Below are 22,418 nucleotides of genomic sequence, written 5' to 3' on the forward strand. Positions count from 1 at the left end.
CATGGAAACAGGGCCCGGGGGAGTACTAATAAAAACAATGGGGAGGCGCAGTGGTTTACCGACTTTAAAGTTGGAAATTCCGGAAGTGAACCGGAGGCGGGGCCGGAGCATTGGGGAGTGGCTGCGTAGGCACAGGATATCTGCGGGGGACCATTAGAAGCCCCAGGTAAGTTCAACTCTTTTTCCCCCGACCCCCCTACAGTATCCCTTTAAAGGAAACCTGAGGTAAGAGGGATTCAGTAGTCAACATATTTCTTTCCTGCTCACCCTGTGCCACTAATAAGCTACAGACCCTGAAGAAGCATGCAGATCAGGTGCTCTCATTCAAGTCTGACTGGATTAGCTGCATGCTTGTCATCTCAGGTTCCCTTACCTCAGATAAAACTAGCAGACTGTTTCCTTTGATCTATTCACCTCGGACACTACAGATGCAGGAATAGAGGTCACACAGCTAGAACACTCGTTATGTGCTCCGAGAAACCGCAATTTCAGTATAAAATGAAACCGGTGACCAGTAATGTTACATTGTCGGATTTCAGTCATCCACATCACTTCTCCCAAAGCCTATACCGCAGGAACTGTTCACTATACTGACTGGCAATATTCCCCGAAAGCAACAGATTATACGTTTTGTCTATGCATATAGCGAAAATGAATTATATACAGTAGAGTAAGCAGGGAACCCAGATGTAACCCTTTTGCTTCAACTGAGGTTTCTGCAGCTAAAAAAAAATCTGTTTTTTAAATGGTTTCACATAACCTGAAATCAGAGCCGAATCATCCGCAAGGCAAACCTAGGCAGTTGTCTAGGGCCTGGGGAGAGACTATGGACCCATTTCATCTTAAAGTGAACCAAGCAGCATTTTTAGCCCCCAATAGCACATTAAAATGCATGCCAACAACGTGGCACATAACTAAAAAATATATTCTACCTCTACTTTTTACATTTAAATGTTTGTTAGAGGCTTGTATTGCCCTACTTCCACGGGCTGCTGTCCTCAGAAAGAGCAGGCAGATGAGGATTGCAGTAATTAGCTGTAGCAATGACAAAACAAAAGCTTCATCAGAGGTGGGGGGAGAAGATAGGAAACTGTACTTCAAACACTTTAGAGAAGTCACACTTGATTAGATTCACACCTTCCACTGGATAAATAAGGGCAAAAGGAAGGGGGGTGGCAACTCTCAGTTATTAGAAACCAGGACAAACTGCAGAAAAAAAGCTGCTTGGATCCCTTTAATCCTTTTGTGCCTGAAACGGTGGGCGGAGCTTCTGCTTGACTCCGTATTAACACTGTTCAAACTGTAAGAGGTCGGTACATAAAGCTGACGCTACACTACAGGTAATGTTTCATGCAGGTACTCCTAGCCACGTACTTAAAAATGCATTTGACATCACCAGATAGCTTCACACAGATTCACACAAGCATGAACACATGATTGCCGACACACGGCTAAGTCAGATTTACATGCAGGTACTCACTTTCGAGGCTCCGCTGGAGAACATCTGGATGATATTCTCAGCTCCTTGCTTCACCTTGTTCTCAATATGCAACTGTCTCTTCAAGGCCTCCACCCTGCGCTGCCTGGGGTCCTGGCTCTGATCAAATATGCAGGCATCCGGAGACACCAGTCCATCTGCAGGTCAGATACATACAGGTGCACTACCATCAGTGACCTTTCGCCATAGAGGGAATGCTTCATTTTTATCGAGTTGTAATCCTACAAAGATGGCTGCTCTGGTGGATGGACCCAGGCCTGCTCTGGTGGATGGACCCAGGGCTGCTCTGGTGGATGGACCCAGGGCTGCTCTGGTGGATGGACCCAGGGCTGCTCTGGTGGATGGACCCAGGGCTGCTCTGGTGGATGGACCCAGGGCTGCTCTGGTGGATGGACCCAGGGCTGCTCTGGTGGATGGACCCAGGGCTGCTCTGGTGGATGGACCCAGGGCTGCTCTGGTGGATGGACCCAGGGCTGCTCTGGTGGATGGACCCAGGGCTGCTCTGGTGGATGGACCCAGGGCTGCTCTGGTGGATGGACCCAGGGCTGCTCTGGTGGATGGACCCAGGGCTGCTCTGGTGGATGGACCCAGGGCTGCTCTGGTGGATGGACCCAGGGCTGCTCTGGTGGATGGACCCAGGGCTGCTCTGGTGGATGGACCCAGGGCTGCTCTGGTGGATGGACCCAGGGCTGCTCTGGTGGATGGACCCAGGGCTGCTCTGGTGGATGGACCCAGGGCTGCTCTGGTGGATGGACCCAGGGCTGCTCTGGTGGATGGACCCAGGGCTGCTCTGGTGGATGGACCCAGGGCGGCTCTGGTGGATGGACCCAGGGCGGCTCTGGTGGATGGACCCAGGGCGGCTCTGGTGGATGGACCCAGGGCGGCTCTGGTGGATGGACCCAGGGCGGCTCTGGTGGATGGACCCAGGGCGGCTCTGGTGGATGGACCCAGGGCTGCTCTGGTGGATGGACCCAGGGCGGCTCTGGTGGATGGACCCAGGGCGGCTCTGGTGGATGGACCCAGGGCTGCTCTGGTGGATGGACCCAGGGCTGCTCTGGTGGATGGACCCAGGGCTGCTCTGGTGGATGGACCCAGGGCTGCTCTGGTGGATGGACCCAGGGCTGCTCTGGTGGATGGACCCAGGGCTGCTCTGGTGGATGGACCCAGGGCTGCTCTGGTGGATGGACCCAGGGCTGCTCTGGTGGATGGACCCAGAGCTGCTCTGGTGGATGGACCCAGGGCTGCTCTGGTGGATGGACCCAGGGCTGCTCTGGTGGATGGACCCAGGGCTGCTCTGGTGGATGGACCCAGGGCTGCTCTGGTGGATGGACCCAGGGCTGCTCTGGTGGATGGACCCAGGGCTGCTCTGGTGGATGGACCCAGGGCTGCTCTGGTGGATGGACCCAGGGCTGCTCTGGTGGATGGACCCAGGGCTGCTCTGGTGGATGGACCCAGGGCTGCTCTGGTGGATGGACCCAGGGCTGCTCTGGTGGATGGACCCAGGGCTGCTCTGGTGGATGGACCCAGGGCTGCTCTGGTGGATGGACCCAGGGCTGCTCTGGTGGATGGACCCAGGGCTGCTCTGGTGGATGGACCCAGGGCTGCTCCAGTCAGAAATGATAAAAGTTTGGAATTGTACAATTTAATATAACCCCACTTCTATTTAAAGCCTACTTACATTTAAAAAATATATATTTTTAGACACTCTCCCTCTCACCCTAACCTATAGGTCATCCCGTCTTCTGTACATATCAGAAAATACGAAAGCTCAAGCGGTGACGTCGCTATGGGGTTAGATCCGGGGCATTACAAAGTTGTCCCAATTTGCCCACAAGCATGCCCTGAATGTTTTTGTGATGCCATCATTGTGAGCAGCGCGGCACTCAGAAGCCTTCCCTCCTAGCTCCCTGTCCTTACCAGCCCCCGCCACTGTCACTAGCCAACTAAATGCTGAAACATGGCAGGGGGCATGGAGGAGGTTGAAGAGCGTGTATAGCTCTGCCCCCTGGTCACGAATGGTGCGGACACACGCTGCTGTTCAGCACACCCACAGAATGGCACAATGTTGCTCCCTGCCTCCCACTGACCACCACCGATCATAAAAGCTGCTTTCTGGTTTGTCTTGAGCTCATCTTCACCAGTTGGTAAACGACTGAAGAACAAAAGTTATTGGTGTGCAGTATTTTCCCCAGGCTTTTTTAGCCGGGTGCTCCACCCGGCTAATTTTTGGTGACCACCCAGCAATCATCGGCTCACCTCCTCATCTGCCTCTAATGCTGTAAGCAGAGTTGCGTAGAGAAGCGCAGAATATGCATTCCCCCGTCGTACCCCATCCGGCTACTTTTTCTTGGCACCCGGCTGGAAAAAATTGCTGGGGAGAACAATGGGTGTGGCTGTGGACAAAGATCCTCTTTGAAATGCAATGTACTGATATGGGTGCCATATGATCAGTGCTGAGTATGCCTTCTATTCTATGGCCGAGTGATATTATGTGCACTGCTTGTATTTAGCCCTCTCTCAATACTTGGGGGTGTATGGCCAGAATTATGTAAATGAACAGGTCCATCTGTCTTTTCACAAGTACAGGAGCAGTGAGGTCAAAGGTGATCTATTGTCAGCACGTCTGTGGAGTGTAATATTGATAACGTTTTCTGCATTTCACATGTGTAGTAACGGTTACTGCATTTCACCTATGGGGCATAAGGTTTTCTACATTCCACATCTGCACATGATTTGCATGTAAGCCAGAATTAATGACATCATCTACTGAGGCGCTGGTAAATTCAGAAATTACAAGTATGGAGACTGAAAGGCTTGTCGGCTGATTTTTCAAGGCTGCCAATGCTGAAGAGGATGGGCGAAGCCTCATTAGGACCCAGAAGCTTCCCCCTCCCGAAGTAAGAACCCCCCAGGGGCTCTTTTTTTCTTACAGATTCCCTTTAATGCCCTGGCAGTGGAATATTAAAATAAGATGCAACTAGGAATGGGAGGGACACTGAAGCCCACGGACAGCAGTATGTGCTTTCAGAAACTTATAGGAACATCACCCATTGTTTTTTTAAAAAGTTGAGGGACACCTGGAGTGAAAGGGATGTGAACGCTGCCATATTTATTTTCTTTTAAACCAGGGCTGTGGATTCAGCGTTGGAGCCGAGGAGTCGGAGCAATTTTGGGTACCCAGAGTTGGAGTCAGTGATTTTATAAACTAAGGAGTCTGAGTCGGATGATTTTTGTACAAATTCCACAGGCCTGGTAAGTATTAGACTAAGGAGTCGGAGTCGAGGCCATTTTGGGTAACCGGAGTCAGAGTTGGAGTCGGTGGTTTCATAAACTGAGGAGTCGGGAGATTTTTGTACCGCCTCCACAGCCCGGTTTTAAACAATGCAAGTTGCCTGGCAGCCCTGCTGATCCTCTGCTTGTAATACCTTTAGCCATAGAGTCTGAACAAGCATGCAGATCAGGTGCTCGGACTGGATTAACTGCATGTTTGTTTCAGGTGTGTGATTCAGACACTACTGATGCATGAAAAATCAGCAGGACAGCCAGGCAACTGGTATTGTTTAAAGGGAAATAAATATGGCAGTCTCCATAATCCTTTCACTTCAGCTGTCCTTTAAAAAGGACCTCTATTGCAAAAAAAATAAAATTTAAAACACAAGAAAACACAAATAAAAAGTACATTTCTCACAGAGCAAAATGTGCTATAATATATATTTATCCTATGTTGCTGTCGCTTACAGTAGGTAGTAGAAATCTGATAGAACTGACAGGTTTTGAACTATCCCATCTTCTCATGGGGGATTCTCAGGGTTTTCTTTATTTTCAAAAAGCACTTAGTGAACAGAAGTTGCTTAGTCCAACTGCCAGAATAGTGTGCAGACAGGTAGGGGGGCAGCCTGCATCTTTGTACGGATTCTTTCCAGGGAGTGCTTTTTGTAAAGAATAAATGAAATACTGAGAATCCGCCCTGATGAGCTGGACTAGTCAAAACCCCATCAGTTCAGTCAGATTTCTACTACTGTAAGTGACAGCAACATAGGAGAAAAGTAATTAATAGCTCATTTTACTCCGGAAGAAACATACTTCTTATTTTTATGCGTTTACATGCATTTTAGATTTTGCAATTTTTCACGATAGTTGTCCTTTAAGTCTCAGTTCAGGTGCCCTTTAAAAGTACAGCTTTGATTTAAATTAGCCCATCCCCTTCCCCAACACTCCCACCCCTACCTTGTTTGTTGTCTTTCTCCATAATGACGATCCTGCCGTTTAGGTCCTGCAGCTGGCAGTGCAGTTCCTCCAGGCGCCGGTTGGAGGTCTTCAATTGGCTCTCCACATGGCTCAGGTGTTTTTTGTCGGTGGACACCTTGCGCAGGTTCTCGGCCCCCTCCTTGATCTTCAGCTCCCTTTGGATCTCCCGCTTCAGCAGCTCCCTCGAATCTTCCAACTGCTGCTGGAATCCCGGATCCAGCAGCTGCTGAGCCCCATTCCAAGACTCCATGCTGCAGCCGCCCTGCAGGAGATGAGAGGCACGGAAGGGTTAAGTTTGAGGATCCGGTGCCTAGAGAGAGTCTAGCAGGTGAAACATGACTCACAGGAGCAGGGATTGCACAGAGACACCTGCACCGCCCCGGGAGAGGTAAACATCTACTGACAGGATTTTCAGGAAACTAAAGAACGGCTTCACAATCCACCTGATTCGGGATTACGGTGGAGCAGAGGAAGCAGGACGAGGCTCTGCATGCTGGGCTAAATGAAAGGGAAAAAATAGCAGTGGAGTTTGGGAAACTTAACAGACAAGTCGTCATTTCCTGGAATTGCTTCCTGTCACTGGGCACTGCTGACTCAAACAGACCGGGACATCGTCCAGCTTCCACCTCACACACAAAGAGTCAGTGTGCCACCTACAAGACCTCCACCCTCTCACCGTGTACACTTCTGTGCCGCAGCTAAGGCCCTGCAGGGACAAGCAACACAGGCTGCTTCACACATTTCATAAACTCCACCTAACTGAAGCTAGACTAGATAAATAGAAAGGAAAGTAGCATTTTCATCGACAACAAAAGTTGATACCTTTAATGACTAAGTGCTCGTTCACACCAGAGCCCATTTTCTGCGGTTTAACGCAAAGTCGAAACTTTGCGTTAACCAAGGTAAAATGAAAGTCCGCGTTTTGGTGCGTTGCGGTTCGAAGCTTTTAATCGTCGGGAGCCGGCGTTTTCCTGTCGAGTGACTTACTACCGCCGCTGATAGCGTCGCAACACTACATCCCGACACACCACAGGGCATATAACACGCGCAGAGGAACGGCTCCTGCATGCGTTCTAGATGTGAAAGAACCCTAAGGGCTGGTGCACACCAAGAGCGTTTTTTAAAACGGTCGCGCTTTAAAAAGCAATTGGCTAATGTTTCTGAATGGGATGGATCACACCAGAGCGATGAGCTTTTTTCCCAAACGCTGATTCCTGAGGCGATTCATCCTCAGCGTTAAGTATAGGAAAGTGGAAAATCGCTCTGAAAAGCGTTAGATCACAGCGATTTTCCAAACGTTTTTTTATTACCGAAGCTATTCAGTTACAGCTCTACTGTAACAAAAAATAAAAAACGCTACACCAAAACCACAATGTTTTGGCACTCTCCTTAGTATTCTCAGATCACCACAGTGCTCAATGCAAACATATGTAGGTGACCTTCACCAAGGACAAAATACAAATATTAGTCACTTTTTCTCCAGTTAAAACCACAAATTAATTCCAGTCAACAAGAATTAAGTATACAATAACTTACTTCAGGGGTCCTTTCAACAGGAACCCTTAGCATATATCCGCATATAGTGCGACGGCACGCACAGATAAACATCAAAGTATCAGTATCAGCAATGCCCAGTCTCCAGTTCCTACCGGTTTCGGCCTTTCGCCGTCCTCAGGGAACACTGGAGACAGGGCTAAGTCAGAATATATAGGCAGAGTTCTCCCCAGAAATTTATTCCAGCCGGGTGGCATGAAAAAGTAGCCGGGTGGGGCGAGATGAGAGAATGCAGGGCCGATGCTTCTGTGAGCAACTCTGCTTACAGTATAGAAGGAGGTGAGACGGTGATAGCCGGGTGGAGAACCTGGCTAAAAGAGCCTGGGGAGAACATTGATAGGCATTGTGTCACTTATGCTGGGGATACACGGTACGTTTTGTACCGTGTATCGAGCCACGCGATAGATTCCGGCGCATCCCCGGAATCGATCCGGCAGGGTATCGGACACGACGGAAATTATCAATCAGCGGCTCGATTGATAAAAAAAAAAAAAGTACCGTGTATCCCCAGCATTACAGTAGACAGCAGATCGCTTGGGTCTCCAATTCCGCCTCCTGCCACTTATCCCAAACCCCTTAGCCACTATTGGATAATCCAGACCATATGACATGGTGCTGAGGCTTCTGGGTGCTGTAGTTTTACCATAGCCTCACATGTGTATTGCACCAGAGCGGTCACATGGGGCGGCACTTTGCAGCTGATAAATAATAATACCACACAGTATTGAGGCTTCTGGGTGCTGTCGTTTTCCCAGAGCCTCACACTGTGTAGTGAAATGGGGCCGGGACAATCACGTGGAGTGGCGCTTTGCCGCTACTGGTTAACATGCCTAGAATCGCATTGAAAAATCACTTAGCGATTACGCTAGCACTTTTTGGTGTGCACTGGCCCTAACTTGTACAAGATTTCTTTGCAAAGCAAAAAGGAGGGAAAAATAGAACACATTGCAATGTGAGAATTTAAAAAAAATACAAGAGACATCAAGAGATGATTGATATTCGCCATTTAATTTGTTCATATTGTTTGATCCACAATCATCCTGCACATCATCATCTTTACTACTGGCAAACATGAAAAAAAAACTGACAGTTCCAACTGCCATAATCTATAACCACACCTCCTAACAATGCAACAGGCTAAAAGGTCGTTTTTTGTTTGTTTGTTTTTATAGCTATACATATGTACAGAGGGAGATACTGGTTGCTTGGCAGTTGGGAACAGCTGTTATTTCCCACAATGCAACAAGGCTCACAAGCAGCAAACTGTCAGGACCTAGGTGCTGACATCACACTGTGGGAGGGGTTTTACCACAATATCAGCCATATACCCAGAGGTTGCCAGCGAACTCCCGCAATGTCCTCAAGGAACCCAGGTGTTCCAGGAAACCCAGGCTGAGAAACCCTGTATTAGATACACTGTACATTAAAGTATATGGTATAGTTTCCATTCAATGCAAATATTGCATGCAAGAGAAAAACTCAGGATGCGTTTGACTTTGATGTGCGATTTGCATAGAATGCATTTCAATGGAAAACCTGTGTGTAGTTAGGTGTATGGGTTCTTCAAATGCGTTTTTTGGACAGAATACCCAGAGATGGATGCTGCCCTATGTAGAATCACTATGGAAGCAAAAACGCACACACACAAAAAAAACATGGAAAAGAATGCAAAAACTGTGCATTTTAACCACTTCTATACCATGCTATTTTGTGCTGATCTGTGCTGCGTGGGCTCTCCAGCCCACAGCACAGATCAGGTTGCAGTCAGGCCGATCAGACTTCCCCCCCCTTTTTTCCCCACTAGGGGGATGTCCTGCTGGGGGGGTCTGATCGCCGCCGGCTGCTTGCGCTTGCGGGGGGGGCTCTTCAAAGCCCCACTCCGCAGCGCTTCCTGGCCTCCTTCCCCTTCCCTCCCTCTCCCTCCCCCTGTGAGTGGCGCAGGACGGATTTCCGTCCTGCGCCTGATGGGATAGGCTTTAGCCTATCAGGTGCCGGCGATCCCCGGCCAATCAGAGGCCGGGGATCACCGATCTCCTCTACGGCGCTGCTGCGCAACAGCGCCGTATACATGTAAACACCGGGGAAGATCTTCCCCGTGTGTTCACATTTACCCTGCGAGCCGCCGATCGGCTCGCAGGGTGTTCACGGAGACACCCTCCGTGAACTGACATTTCCATGGAATACACTTCAGGATTCAGGGGCGTACATATACGCACCGAGAATCCTGAAGTGGTTAAAAATGCATGCATTTTTTTATGTATGCATTTTTACATTTTGTAATGAAAATGGGCACAGTAAAGGTGCCATACATGATTCATTGTTTTATTTTTCGCTTGATCAAAAAAAGAAAATGTAGTTTTGTATTTTTTCAAATAATTTTTCCAACATATCTGAGCAGATATTTATCGAAAAAAATGGGGAAATCAATTGATTTGATTGAATCATGTATGGTCACCTTAAAGAAAACCTGTAACGAGAAGAAGTTCCCCTGGGGGTACTCACCTCGGGTGGGGGAAGCCTCCGGATCCTATCGAGGCTTCCCCCGTCCTCTTGTGTCCCATGGCGGTCTCGCTCTGGCCCTCCGAACAGCAGGGATGTAAATATTTACCTTCCTGGCTCCAGCGCAGGCGCAGTATCGGCTCTCCGCTCGGAGATAGGCAGAAATAGCCGATCGCTATCTGTGTGCTCTACCACACAGGCGCAAGACTCCTGTGCCTGTGTAGTTGAGCGGACCCGACAAAAATCAGCTATTTCTGCCCATCTCCGTGCTGAGAGCCGCAACAGCGCCCCCGCTGGAGCCAGGAAAGGTAAATATATCAAGCCTTGTCAGGCTTGTGGAGCCTGGATTGTGGGACACTTCGGGGGGAGCCAGCGCTGGATTGTCTGCAGCTACAGTGGAGGGTAAAGCCTCATTGGGACCCTGAAGCTTCCCCCTCCTGAGGTAAGTACCCCCCAGGGGAACTTTTTTTTGTTACAGAGTCTCTTTAAGAGTTATATCATCTTCGGACTCAAGATCGAAGAGAAAGTGTAATTTGCATACTTGAATTCTTAACCCTAAACACACTCCACTTAACTCGTTCACACTCCAGATAAATCTCAAACACTTCTGTACAGGTCTTCCCTGAGATCATTTAAAAATCCTTAATGTTGGATCTTTAAAGGACAACTGTAACAAGAGGGATATGGAGGCTGCCATATGTATGTCCTTTTAGGTAACAGTAGTTGCCTGACTGATCTGCTGATCCTCTGCCTATAATACTCTTAGCCAGAGCCCCTGAACAGTTTCCTGTCTGTGAGCCTTGTTGCACTGTGGGAAATAGCAGCTGTTTTCAACTGACAAATAGAAAGCAGCATCTCCTTCCACTGACATCACTTGCCAGCAATAAAAATGTCACCATGTGATAAATGTCAATGTAAATCAGGGAGAGGAAAGGTTTTACAATGGGCAAACACTGACTAAACCATTTATACATAAAATTATTGTAAAAATGAAGCAATTTTTTTATTACATTATTTTCACTGGAGTTCCTCTTTAAGAGGGGTCTGCCTCTGATATAGGAGACCTGGGTTCAAATCTTGACTCTTTCTGTTCAGTAAGCCAGCACCTATTCAGTAAGGAGTCCTTGGATGAGACTCCCTAACACTGCTACGGCCTACTGAGCGCGCTCCTGTGGCTGCCTCGCAAGCGCTTTGAGTCCGCCAGGAGAAAAGCGCTATACAGATATTGGAATTATTATTAGCTAGGAACTCACAAAATTAACAATCTATTAAAATCTACTAAATGTGAACATCCACTAAAATTAGCCTTCACTAATAATTCCTGCTTTGAGAGCTGGAACAAGGATCCAAGGATGCCAGCCACCTGTATTGGTTACTGCTAAAGCCTCATACACACGGGACACAATTGTCGCCACAACCACGTTGCGCGCGCGTGTTGCGACGACAGGCCGCCCGTGTGTATTAGGCGCGCGCGCCCCGACCGTCGCTACTAAGAGCTGTCGCCAGGAGATTGACATGGTCAATCGCCGGCAACAGCTGTCGCCGCAACTTCGCCGCAACTGTCGCTAGCCTGCCGTGTGTATGCGGACTAGCGACAGCAACACACACACACAGTGAGCGGAGCTTCCGGCGGGGGGGGGGAGGGACCTTCGGCGACAGCTTCTGCCGAATCTCTGTCCCTCGTGTGTACGGCAGTTGCACAGATGGGCCTGGTTTTTTTTTGGGGGGGGCGACTAGCTACATTTGTGCCTCGTGAGTATGAGGCTTTAGATTACTTGCAATGTTAGCTCCTTTCCTGCCACCCAGAATGCAAGGTAGCACAAAGCCCCTTTAGCAGCACCCTCATGGGATCGCAGCAGCCAGAGGGAAAACAATATAGGGCCAGTGCACAGCAAAAATCACTAGTGTAGTTGCAAATACTAAGAATTTTTTAGAAGCTATTTTTCTAAGCGATTCCGGGCATGTGCCTAGCGATTTTTGGAGCATTTTGGTGTAGAGATTTTTTTTTTTGCACAGTTTGAGCTGGAAGTGAACAAAAAAGAAAAAAAAAAAAACTTGGAAAAGTCCTTGGTTATAGCATTCTTTAGAGCGATTTTTCACTTTTCCTATACCTAACATTGAGGCTGAATCGCCTCAGAAATGCTGCAGGACCCGCGTTTACGTTTGGGGAGGGGGAGATTAAAATTACATTGCTCTACTGTGATCTTTCCCATACAAATACATTAGCCAAGCGCTTTTCAAAGTACTCAGAAGCTCTCTTGGTGCGCACTAGCCCATAAGCAGATAAGCATGAGCGCATCCAGACTGGGCAAGCTCAAGTAAGGTCTGCTCATGCCTGCTCATGCACGCATTAATTCCTTCATGCGCGAGTGCTTCATTCTACTGAGCATGTGTGGATCCTATTTGCACATGCCCAGTCCATATACACTCGTCCACAAGAAACCTATTCAACAAGCTTTTGTGGAGGGTTTGCATAGCCACATGTGCCATTCTTCACTAATGGCCGCTTGCTGATAAACTGTGTTAGGCCATGCTGCGCAGGTGTATCATGTGACCCATTTATAAATCCTCTTATGTGCTTTCCCCCGGCATAACTGAGCAGAAAAATGTTTCTTTGTAAATAAAAGCTAATCGGGTTAGGAAGAACATGCAGCTTATTGACAGTAACTCCCTGTATCCGGGAAAGGGTTTTGGTTTGTTAAAAAAAAATAATACACCAATCAGCCAAATCATTGGAGCCAACAAAATACCCAAAGCAACTTGGGGTGACCCCAAACCACTAGGAAAGTATAGGGGACTAAGAGAGACTGAAAAACCCTCCTACTAAAAAGCTAACACTCAGTGTAGTCAGAAGGTATTTATGATAACATAGTTTTAACCACTTGAGGACCGCAGTGTTAAAGAGAACCCGAGGTGTGTTTAAAGAATGTTATCTGCATACAGAGGCTGGATCTGCATATACAGCCCAGCCTCTGTTGCTATTCCAAACCCCCCTAAGGTCCCCCTGCACTCTGCAATCCCTCATAAATCACAGCCGTGCTGTGAGGCTGTGTTTACATCTGTAGTGTCAGTCTCAGCTGCTCCCCCGCCTCCTGCATAGCTCTGGTCCCTGCCCCCGTCCCTTCCCTCCAATCAGCAGGGAGGGAAGGGATGCAGGCGGGGACTGGAGTTCTGCAGGAGGCGGGGAGGGCAGCAGACTGACATTATAGAGATAAACACAGCCAGCTCTGACAAGCTGTTTGTCAGCAGCGTGGCTGTGATTTATGGAGGGATTGCAGAGTGCAGGGGGACCTTAGGGGGGTTTGGGATAGCAACAGAGGCTAGGCTGTATAGGCAGATCCAGCCTCTGTATGCAGATAATATTCTTCAAACCCACCTCGGGTTCTCTTTAAACCCCCCTAAAGACCAGGCCTCTTTATAGTTAATTGGCCACTGCAGCTTTAAGGCCAAGCTGCAGTGCCGCACAACACAGCACACAAGTAATTTCCCCCCCTTTTCTCCTCACCAACAGAACTCTCTGTTGGTGGGGTCTAATCGCGATCCCCCCGTTTAATTTTTTTTTTTTTTATAAATATTTATGTGTTCTTTTTTTCGAAACCCCTCCCTCCCACCCAACCATCCAGTCCATGAGTGTCACACGGCTGTCCCCAGTACAGCGCTGCTGCTGATCGCAGCGCTGTACTAACTGTAAAGACGGCGGTTTCGCCGTCTCAGTCTCCCAAGCGGCAATCGCTGCTCGGAGACTAAAGGCGCGGTTATTCAGACACTACTGCAGCCGAATAGATCAGCAGGGCAGCCAGGCAACTGGTGTTTAAAATAAATATGGCAGCCTCCATAGTCCTCTCGCAGCAGCACAAAAAAGTAAGATACTTACCTAAGAAGAGGAAAGCCTCCAGACCCTCTAGAGGCTTTCCACGTCCTCCTTGACTCCACCTCAGCTGGAAAGCTTCTGGACTATCCAGGTGTCCCTCTACTTAGATAAGTAGCCAACTCCTTTTTTTGGGGAGGTGGGGGGCACCTCAGTTCCACTTTAGGCAACTGAATTGGCTGTAAGGATCAACACATTTATGACTCGCTTTAAATAGGAACTGTCGCGAAAATCTTAAAATGTAAAACACATACAAATAAGAAGTACATTTCTTCCAGAGTAAAATGAGCCATAAATTATTTCTCTCCTATGTTGCTGTCACTTCCAGTAGGTTGTAAAATCTGACATTACCGACAGGTTTTGGGTTAATCCATCTTTCCATAGGGGATTCTCAGCATGGCCTTCATTCTTTATAAAGACATTCCCTGAAAAAGATTTAAACAATGATGCTGGCCAACCTACCTGCTCATCGTGCACTTTTTTGGTATTTGGATGGAGCAACCACCATTTACTAAGTGCATTTTAAAAAATAAAGAAATCCCTGTAAACCCCCCATGAGGAGATGGGCTAGTCCAAAACCTGCTGGTTCTGTCAGATTTCTACTACCTACTGTAAGTGACAGCAACATAGGAGAAAAGTAATTTATGGCTCATTTTACTCTGGAAGAAACGTACTTCTTAATTGTACAAGTTTACATATATTTTAAAATTTTAAGATTTTCGAGACAGAGTTCCTTTAAGCAAACAATTTCTGTTGCCTTGACAATATCACAAGTAGAGATTGAGCAGCCTGATTATTGAATCGTCCAGCAAACAGATAGACCCGTGACATGCAAATGATGGCTACACGTCACCAGTATTTATCTTCCTGTTCAGAGTCATAGAGGGCTTGATGTGTGTTTCCATAAAGCAGTTACAAGTTACGGCTGCAGTGTGTGTATCTCAGTCTCCCTTGCTGCAGCTGCTCTGCACTTGTAAAGCTGTTATATGGAAATGACACAACGTCAGATGGTGCGAGGAACCTGCTGGGGAGCAGGAAGAGGAACAGGTTCAGTCACCTGTCAAAGGATATTTAAAGTCCGCTGTATTAACAAGGGACGCCACTGCCGTCAGCTCAGACTAATAAACCGCCTGCTCCGCTGAGAGCCGCAACTGGGTCTGCACAGGAGATCTAATAACAGAAAATAATTACAAACGGTATTCAATTATATCTGCAACACTAGGAGGTCGAGGAACGTTTTCTAGGTTGCTGGTGGAATGTGCTGTGGGGATCTAATCTAGATCTCTCCCACCGGGCCTGGATTCACCCACATAGCAAATGATTCGACCCAATTAACCCCAGACAGAGAAGGGCTCATACTAAATTCATATACATATACGGGCTTAAAGGAACACTATCGATAAACATGTTTGTTTGTTTGTTTTTTACCTGGAATTCAGAGAGCTGCTGAAGTGCTGGTAAATAATGATGTGTACATATAATTTGCTTATCTTTTTTGTTTACTGTAACAAATTGCTTAAAGGGGAACTGAAGAGAGAGGTATATGGAGGCTGCCATGTTTATTTCCTTTTAAGCAATACCAGTTGCCTGGCAGCCCTGCTGATCCTCTGCCTCTAATACATTTAGCCATAGCCCCTGAACAAGCATGCAGCAGATCAGGTGTTTCAGACTTTAAAGTCAGATCTGACAAGACTAGCTGCATGCTTGTTTCTGGTGTTATTCAGATACTACTGCAGAGAAATAGACCAGCAGGGCTGCCAGGCAACTGGTATTGATTAAAAGGAAATAAATATGGCAGCCTCCGTATACTTCTTACTTCAGTTCCCCTTTAAGGTGGCCATACACGGATCTGGTATCATTAAATTCCCTCACAGTGCATCTGTTAACCCTGTGTGTGAGAGAGAGAAAAAAGTCCTGTGTCTCTGACTGAGCACTCTGCAGAAAGCAGAGAAAATGTAACTTGTTATGAACATTTCTAATTGCCTGTGACACCACAGCTTTTCATACTTTTTTTTTTCTTTCAGAGAAAAATATTCTGTAGTCTGACATGCAAAAAAACAACACTGGCTGTGCACTGAAAAAGACACCCCTTTTGAGAATGATTTGTTCCCAAAAAACTAAATCCTACACACAATGAATTCACGCTTTTGCCTCTGATATTTAATATGAAAAGTAGGAAAAGGTTTACACAGCTACCTAGACATTATTTGTACATTGTCATTTTAGAACACTTGGTTTGGTAGTGTTCCTTTAATTATAAATGGGAGTGCTCTTTATATCTAAACGGCAGTTGTAATATACACGGAGTGGACACATCTGCTGCTCGCGCATATAACGGGCACATGCCATGCATACCACTCACGCCCGAAGGCAGAGCAAGCACCCCACCCCTTCCACAATAAACTCTGCGCCGCCCAAAGCAGCCAAGTCACTGTCCGCAAAATTTAAGGACAACTGAAATGAGAGGGATATGGAGGCTGACATATTTATTTCCTTTTAAACAATACCAGTTGCCTGGCTATCCTGCTGATCTTCTGCCTCTAATACTTTTAGCCATAGACCCTGAACAAACATGCAGCAGATCAGGTGTTTTTGACATTATTGCTGGAGCGGACAAGATTAGCTGCATACTTTTTCTGGTGTTTCTGGTATTCAGACACTACTGCAGCCAAAAAGATCTGCAGGGCTGCCAGGCAACTGGTATTGTTTAAAAGGAAATAAATATGGCAGTCTCCATATTCTTCTCACTACAGTTGTCCTTTAAGCTTCACAGAGGTCCCTAAAACAGCAAATTGAGGAAATCCTATAAAGATACAGTCAGCAATGACCCCATTCTCCCTTAAAATGTACCCAAGCCGAGCCAAAGCTTGGGTACAAAATGAGATACTTACCTAAAGAGAGAGAAGCCTCAGGATCCTAATGAGGAGACCCTTGTTGATCTGATGTCCCCCGTCGCTGAGTGCAGCCCCCCAGAAGATTAGCGACAAGGCATTGAAGCTAATCATATCAGGGCCATGCAGCTTCTCTTCCTGCAGTGTGGCCATGCAGTATCCGCGCAAGTCCGCATGTGCAGTAAGCCAGAGCCTCTCATGTATGAGCTGCTCCATGCTACAGCATATGCGAAATCACACGAAGGTGCGCAGAGGATGAGTGCAACCCCGGATCTGGAGGAGAGCTTCTCTCAGCAACAGGTAACACTGGAGTAGCAACTGAAGCCTTAATAGGATCCTGAGGATTCCATCTCAAAAAGTGTACCTGAGATGAGAGGATAGAAAATGTATACATACCTGGGGCCTGATCGCTCACTTGCCACTGTCCTCCGCTTTCTGAATCCACCGTAAGGGCTCACGTAAGTCTGCAGAAGGCGGAGGACGGCAGTGAGGAACAGATCAGGCTGAACGGGGCTGGATGAAAGACCCAGGTATGTATAATTTTTTTCTATCATCTCAGGTTCACTTTAAGGTAAGTATCTAATTTTGATCCCGAGCTTTAGCTCGAGATCACTTTAAATAAATATATAAATCCACACTATTCTAAACATGGCCACCAGATTCAACCAACAGAAAAATCCCATCTATTAGTGTCACATACTTTACACAGATTTTCAAAAGACATCAGCATGAAATCTAAAAATCTTTGGAGCCATCCCCTGCAAGGGTTCCCAGGGTTCCCAGGGCTCCCCCCTCCCCCTCCCCCCCATCTAAAAGATGCTCCCCCGGCCATGCAGAGTATTGATAGAGGCTAGGTTCACCTATTCCATCACAGCCAGTGTGCCTGCACCTTGTGACAAGTACGTTACGTGTCAACGTACATGACGCCAAGTCGATGGAGAGAAGAAGACGCAGGAAACTGCAGGAGCATGCCAGCGGAAAGGTGGGCGCCAGGCTAGTTGAGGGGCCCAGCAGGAAATCTCATAGGGAACAGTTCTCCAATCACAGCAAGAAGCGTTGTGAATGGTCAAATAGTGTGGGGGCGTGGTTTACTACAACCTATCCAAAACCTAAAGGTTTAAGGGAAGGGATCTGTCCACCCAGTCATTTTACTGTAATTTCCCTTGCAGGTTTCTTGCTGGGTCCCCACAAATAGTTTAACACCAAAAGGTGAGTCAACGTTCTGCCAGCGCTCTCCACGACGGTCCCAAAATCGAACACAACTACCACCAGGGCTGTGTTGTCGGTACAAAAGTCATCAAACTTCAACTCTTCAGTTTATGAAACCACTGACTTCAACTCCAGGTACCCAAAATTGCTAAGACTCCTCGACTTTGACTCCAAAGCCCTTGCAAGGCTCTGGCATGGGTACGAAAATCATCCGACTTGGACTCCAGGTACACAAAAATTGCTCCGACTCCACAGCCTTGGCTACCACCGTGCACTCGCCCACCCCCCTCAAACAAGCTTCCCAGCCTGCACAATTGATCGTTTTAGCTGGAAACTGAACAAAAATAGGATCAGACATTCACACTTCGGCATCAATCTCTGGCAGATTTGCTATGATTGAATCTGCAGGGAAAATTGAGCAAGCGTATGGACACCTTAACATTTACTCTGAAACTGGGCTTCAAGCTAGATCAATTCATCCTGATAGCTCAGTCAGCAGATCATGTTTACAGTTTTTAGATTGAAAGTCTGTAGATACAGATTCATTCTTCAAGCCTGCAATAAAGTTTGTGGGATTGTGAAGATACACAAGCAACTATAGATATATACCCCCCAAAGGACCTGTGTGTATGGAGTCACAAGAACACTGTAAGATCATAAGAATGCATTACACTCCCTATGTCCAGCCCAGCCTCCGGCACACACAACGTACAGGACAATGTACACACCCACCTGCAGTCACCAGGCTGTACGAGGGATCACGCGTGGCAGCACCGCGGGAGGCTCGGCTCCCACATCAGCAGCTCTCCAGCCATCACCCCCCGGACCCCGGAGCTCCTCCGGACCCGCTTCTTCCACTAAACTTCAATCTTCCCGGGGAAAGCAGCTCCGCCCAGCGGGAAACACCGAGTACTGCAGCCACTAACGGCAGCAACTCTGAGCGACCTCTGTACAGCCAGCAGCAGGAGGAGGAGGGAACCGAAGTGCACTAAGCAGCCTCTCCTGGAACGATAGAGCAACAATGGCAACGCCGCCATCTAGTGGTAATATTTGAAAATGCAAAAAGACAGATTGGTCTTCTACAAGTTGATTTTTTGGTTTCATTTTTACTTTGTAAAAAAAAAAAAAAATGTTAATAAAAGTATTTTTTTCTATCCAAAAACATATGAGAGGGGACCTTCACAGGACTAAATTAAAGCCAATATAGCACACTTGTGCTGTTACATTCAAACGATTCATTAGAAAAGCTCAGATATGAACAACTCAGACTGTGTGCGCAGCCTGGGAGTACTGATTGATGGGAAATTAAGCTTCAGGAATCAAATCTCAGCTGTTGTGAAACATTCCCTTTTTCACCTAAGGAATATTGCAAAGAATAAACATCTCATTCCTTCAGAGGATCTTCCCAGGGACGGATCTAGGGGGGGGGGGGGGGGGGGCAGACGGGTCTCTTGCCCCAGGCGCAGTTTGTAGAATTCTTAAAAAGGCGGAAAAATTTGGATGGGGAATGGCAGTTTAGGCGCCAAAACCTGACCTTTAGGCGCCAAAACTGGATGGGGAATGGCAGTTTAGGCGCCAAAACCTGACCTTTAGGCGCCAAAACTGGATGGGGAATGGCAGTTTAGGCACCAAAACCTGACCTTTAGGCGCCAAAACGTGACCTTTAGGCGCCAAAACTGGATGGGGAATGGCAGTTTAGGCGCCAAAACCTGACCTTTAGGCGCCAAAACCTGACCTTGCCCCAGGCGCAACTTGGTCTAGATCCGTCCCTGGATCTTCCAACCCTAGTTCATGCCTTCATCACATCAAAGTTGGACTACTGCAATGTTCTCTACACAGGCCTTCATAAGAAAGACCTACGCCGCCTCCAATTAGCACAGCATGCCGCCATAACACCAACCCTGTGTTAACTCTTCTGGCTACCGATAAAATGGACAATTTTGTTTAAGATTGGCTTACTGACATTCAAATTGTTGCACAATCTGGGCCCTGGATAAAGGACTTGCTGCAACTGCATCACACCCCCCACAATCTTAGATCAAAAGGATGTAACACCTTGGTCACCCCCAGAGTCCACCTCAAAACCTTTGGAGACAGAGCCTTCTGTCATGCTGCCCCTACACTTTGGAACTCCCTGCCACACGCAATCAGGATAGCACCATCCCTGGAAGCATTTAAGTCTAAACTGGAAACTCACCTCTTCAGTCTAGCATTCATGAACACCTGACTATCTCCTCTGTAACACAGTCCAACCTGCAACCCTGTATTGATCTGAGATACAACTATGCGCTTTGAGTCCTATGGGACAAAAGCTCTTTACAAATGTTATTGTATTATTATTGTATTAGAAACAGGGCCAGTTCATGTTTGCAATCGCATTAGGCTATTGCGCTTTTGCTCTGTGATTTTTCAGCGATTGTACTACACCACTTCTTGTTCGAGGAATGTGAATGCTCCCATATGGTTTCATTTTTAATCAGCAAATACTCCTTAAAGAGACACTGAAGCGAAAAAAAAATTATGATATTATGATTTGTATGTGTAGTACAGGTAAGAAATAAAACATTAAGATCAGATACATCAGTGTAATTGTTTCCAGTACAGGAAGAGTTAAGAAACTCCAGTTGTTATCTCTATGCAAAAAAGCCATTAATCTCTACGACTTTCAAAGTCGTGGAGAGGGCTGTCTTCTGACTTTTATTATCTCAACTGTAAGTGAACAGTTTTTTTTTATCTGCCAGAGGAGAGGTCATTACTTCACAGACTGCTCTGAAAGAATCATTTTGAATGCAGAGTGTTGTGTAATCTGCACATATTAGAGAATGATGCAATGTTAGAAAAACACTATATACCTGAAAATAAAAATATGAGAATATTTTCTTTGCTGCTAATCTTCTAGTAATTATTCATAGTACACAACCAATTCATTATATCATATATTTTTTTTCGCTTCAGTGTCTCTTTAAAAAAGAAAACTGCAAGTAGCATAGTACTGAAAACAGGACAACCCACAACCCTTCTATCTAAGATCGGTGTGCAAGGTAAGTGGAACCAGGATCCACATGTTTGGTGGTGGGTTGTCCTGTTTACAGAACTACGTTAGATGCAGTTTTCTCTTTTAAGGTGTAAATGCTGTGTGGTGATTACCTGGAGCAGTGCTGGAGTATTTGCTGATTAAATTTGGAATTATTGTTGGAACTCTCACCAATCCCAAAAGTGACAAGTGGCCCACATTTGTCATAGAAATTGAAATACACTATATTAGTGGCTGTGATAGGTAGAGTGCGTTAGCTACTGAACCACAGACCATATGTTTTCATGTCACAGCACTTTTGCTGATCGCCGGCACTCAGTAAAGCGCTAGAATACCCAGGGCCGGTTTTAGACTTTTTGCTGCCTGTGGCAAACTTGTGAGGATGTGTCTCACCTCCCCCCCCCCCCCCCATTTATTATGGTCGCACAGCGCCTGACAATTTACTCTGCTTCATTTAATGTTCTCACATGGCATGCTGCACCTCAACACAATAACACACTGGCTGGCTGTGAGTCTGTGACAAATAAACTGCCCATCCTCAGCTAGTCGGCCACCCTTCATTCCTCCTCAGTCAGGACAGCAGTGCCACCTCCTCCCTTCTGCTGTGCAAGTCAAATGAAACACTGCTGCTCTCCTGCCTCCCCTTTCCTCACTCACTATCAGACTTCTTACACAGCACAACAAGCTGCATTTTCTCAGTGATGACCGCTTCATCTTGCTCTCTCCTCTCGCTTCACCTCCTTCCCCTCCTGCATGCTGTTAGTGTAAACACAGTACAAAGATGCTGCCCCTGTAATCTCTGCGCCCTATATAAATGTTTCACCTTGCTTCATGAGAGATCCGGCCATTAGAATACCCCTGAAAAGTGCCCCAGTGTAAACTGAACCTAATATGATCAATCGTTTTAATGACTGACTAGCTCTCTGGTGACTAGCAGCCAGGAAATAGGGACACTAAAATACGCCTCTGCCACACCTTCAGCCACACCTTAATTTTAAATGTAGCGCGCCCCCTCCTTCTTATTTATAGTTCCCCCTCTCTCCCCTATACAGTTTCCTGGTATCTAGTGGCAGCACTTCCCTATACAGTTCCCTGGTGTCTAGCAGTCCCCCTCTCCCCTATACAGTTCCCTGGTGTCTAGTGGTCCTCCTCTCCACATTTCCCTGGTGTCTAGTGGCACCCTTCCTCCCCTATAAAGATTTCCCTGGTGTCTAACAGCCACCCTTCTACTATAGATTTGGTGTGCCAGGTCTCCTGGTGCCATCAGAGGGCTTCTGTACACACTATATTCTTGGCCGAGGTGGACCTTAACAGCTTAACAGTTCTTCTGACTAGTGATCTATCTGATGGTCATTTCCATCCCGGACTGATCTTCCAAACAGTCGGTGTTAAGTTTACTGCATATTGTACAACCAGAATGCTTTATTTTTAGTGAATAAAAATAGCTATTTTCATTTGATTGATGGATCCCAACTGGATTTGTCAAAATATATCATGGACAGCTCAGTGAGCTGTAAACTCAAAAATGTATATACAAATTTGATATGCTTTTGTTGTTGTATTTCTATCTGCTGGAGAGTAACCAAGCAGCTCGGGAATACCGAAAACCACTAGGAA

General features: G+C 46.9%; 1 protein-coding gene across 2 annotated transcripts in view; it reads right to left on the reverse strand.

The window, feature by feature from the left end:
* PKN3 (protein kinase N3) overlaps positions 1–18,712 on the reverse strand; it is a 73,320-nt gene extending 54,608 nt beyond the window's left edge. The window contains exons 1-4 of one of the 2 annotated variants that reach the window (XM_068248520.1): positions 18,500–18,712; positions 6,091–6,244; positions 5,726–6,008; positions 1,481–1,635 (exon numbers count right to left, since the gene is read on the reverse strand). In XM_068248520.1, coding sequence (XP_068104621.1) covers positions 1,481–1,635; positions 5,726–5,996 — 426 coding nt within the window. In that variant the 5' untranslated portion in view covers positions 5,997–6,008; positions 6,091–6,244; positions 18,500–18,712. The remainder of the gene's footprint in view (positions 1–1,480; positions 1,636–5,725; positions 6,009–6,090; positions 6,245–18,499) is intronic. The other variant, XM_068248519.1, reaches the window with a different exon arrangement.
* Positions 18,713–22,418: the final 3,706 nt, after the last annotated feature.

The sequence above is a fragment of the Hyperolius riggenbachi genome, chromosome 8, assembly GCF_040937935.1.
Source record: "Hyperolius riggenbachi isolate aHypRig1 chromosome 8, aHypRig1.pri, whole genome shotgun sequence".
Taxonomy (NCBI): Eukaryota; Metazoa; Chordata; class Amphibia; order Anura; family Hyperoliidae; genus Hyperolius; species Hyperolius riggenbachi.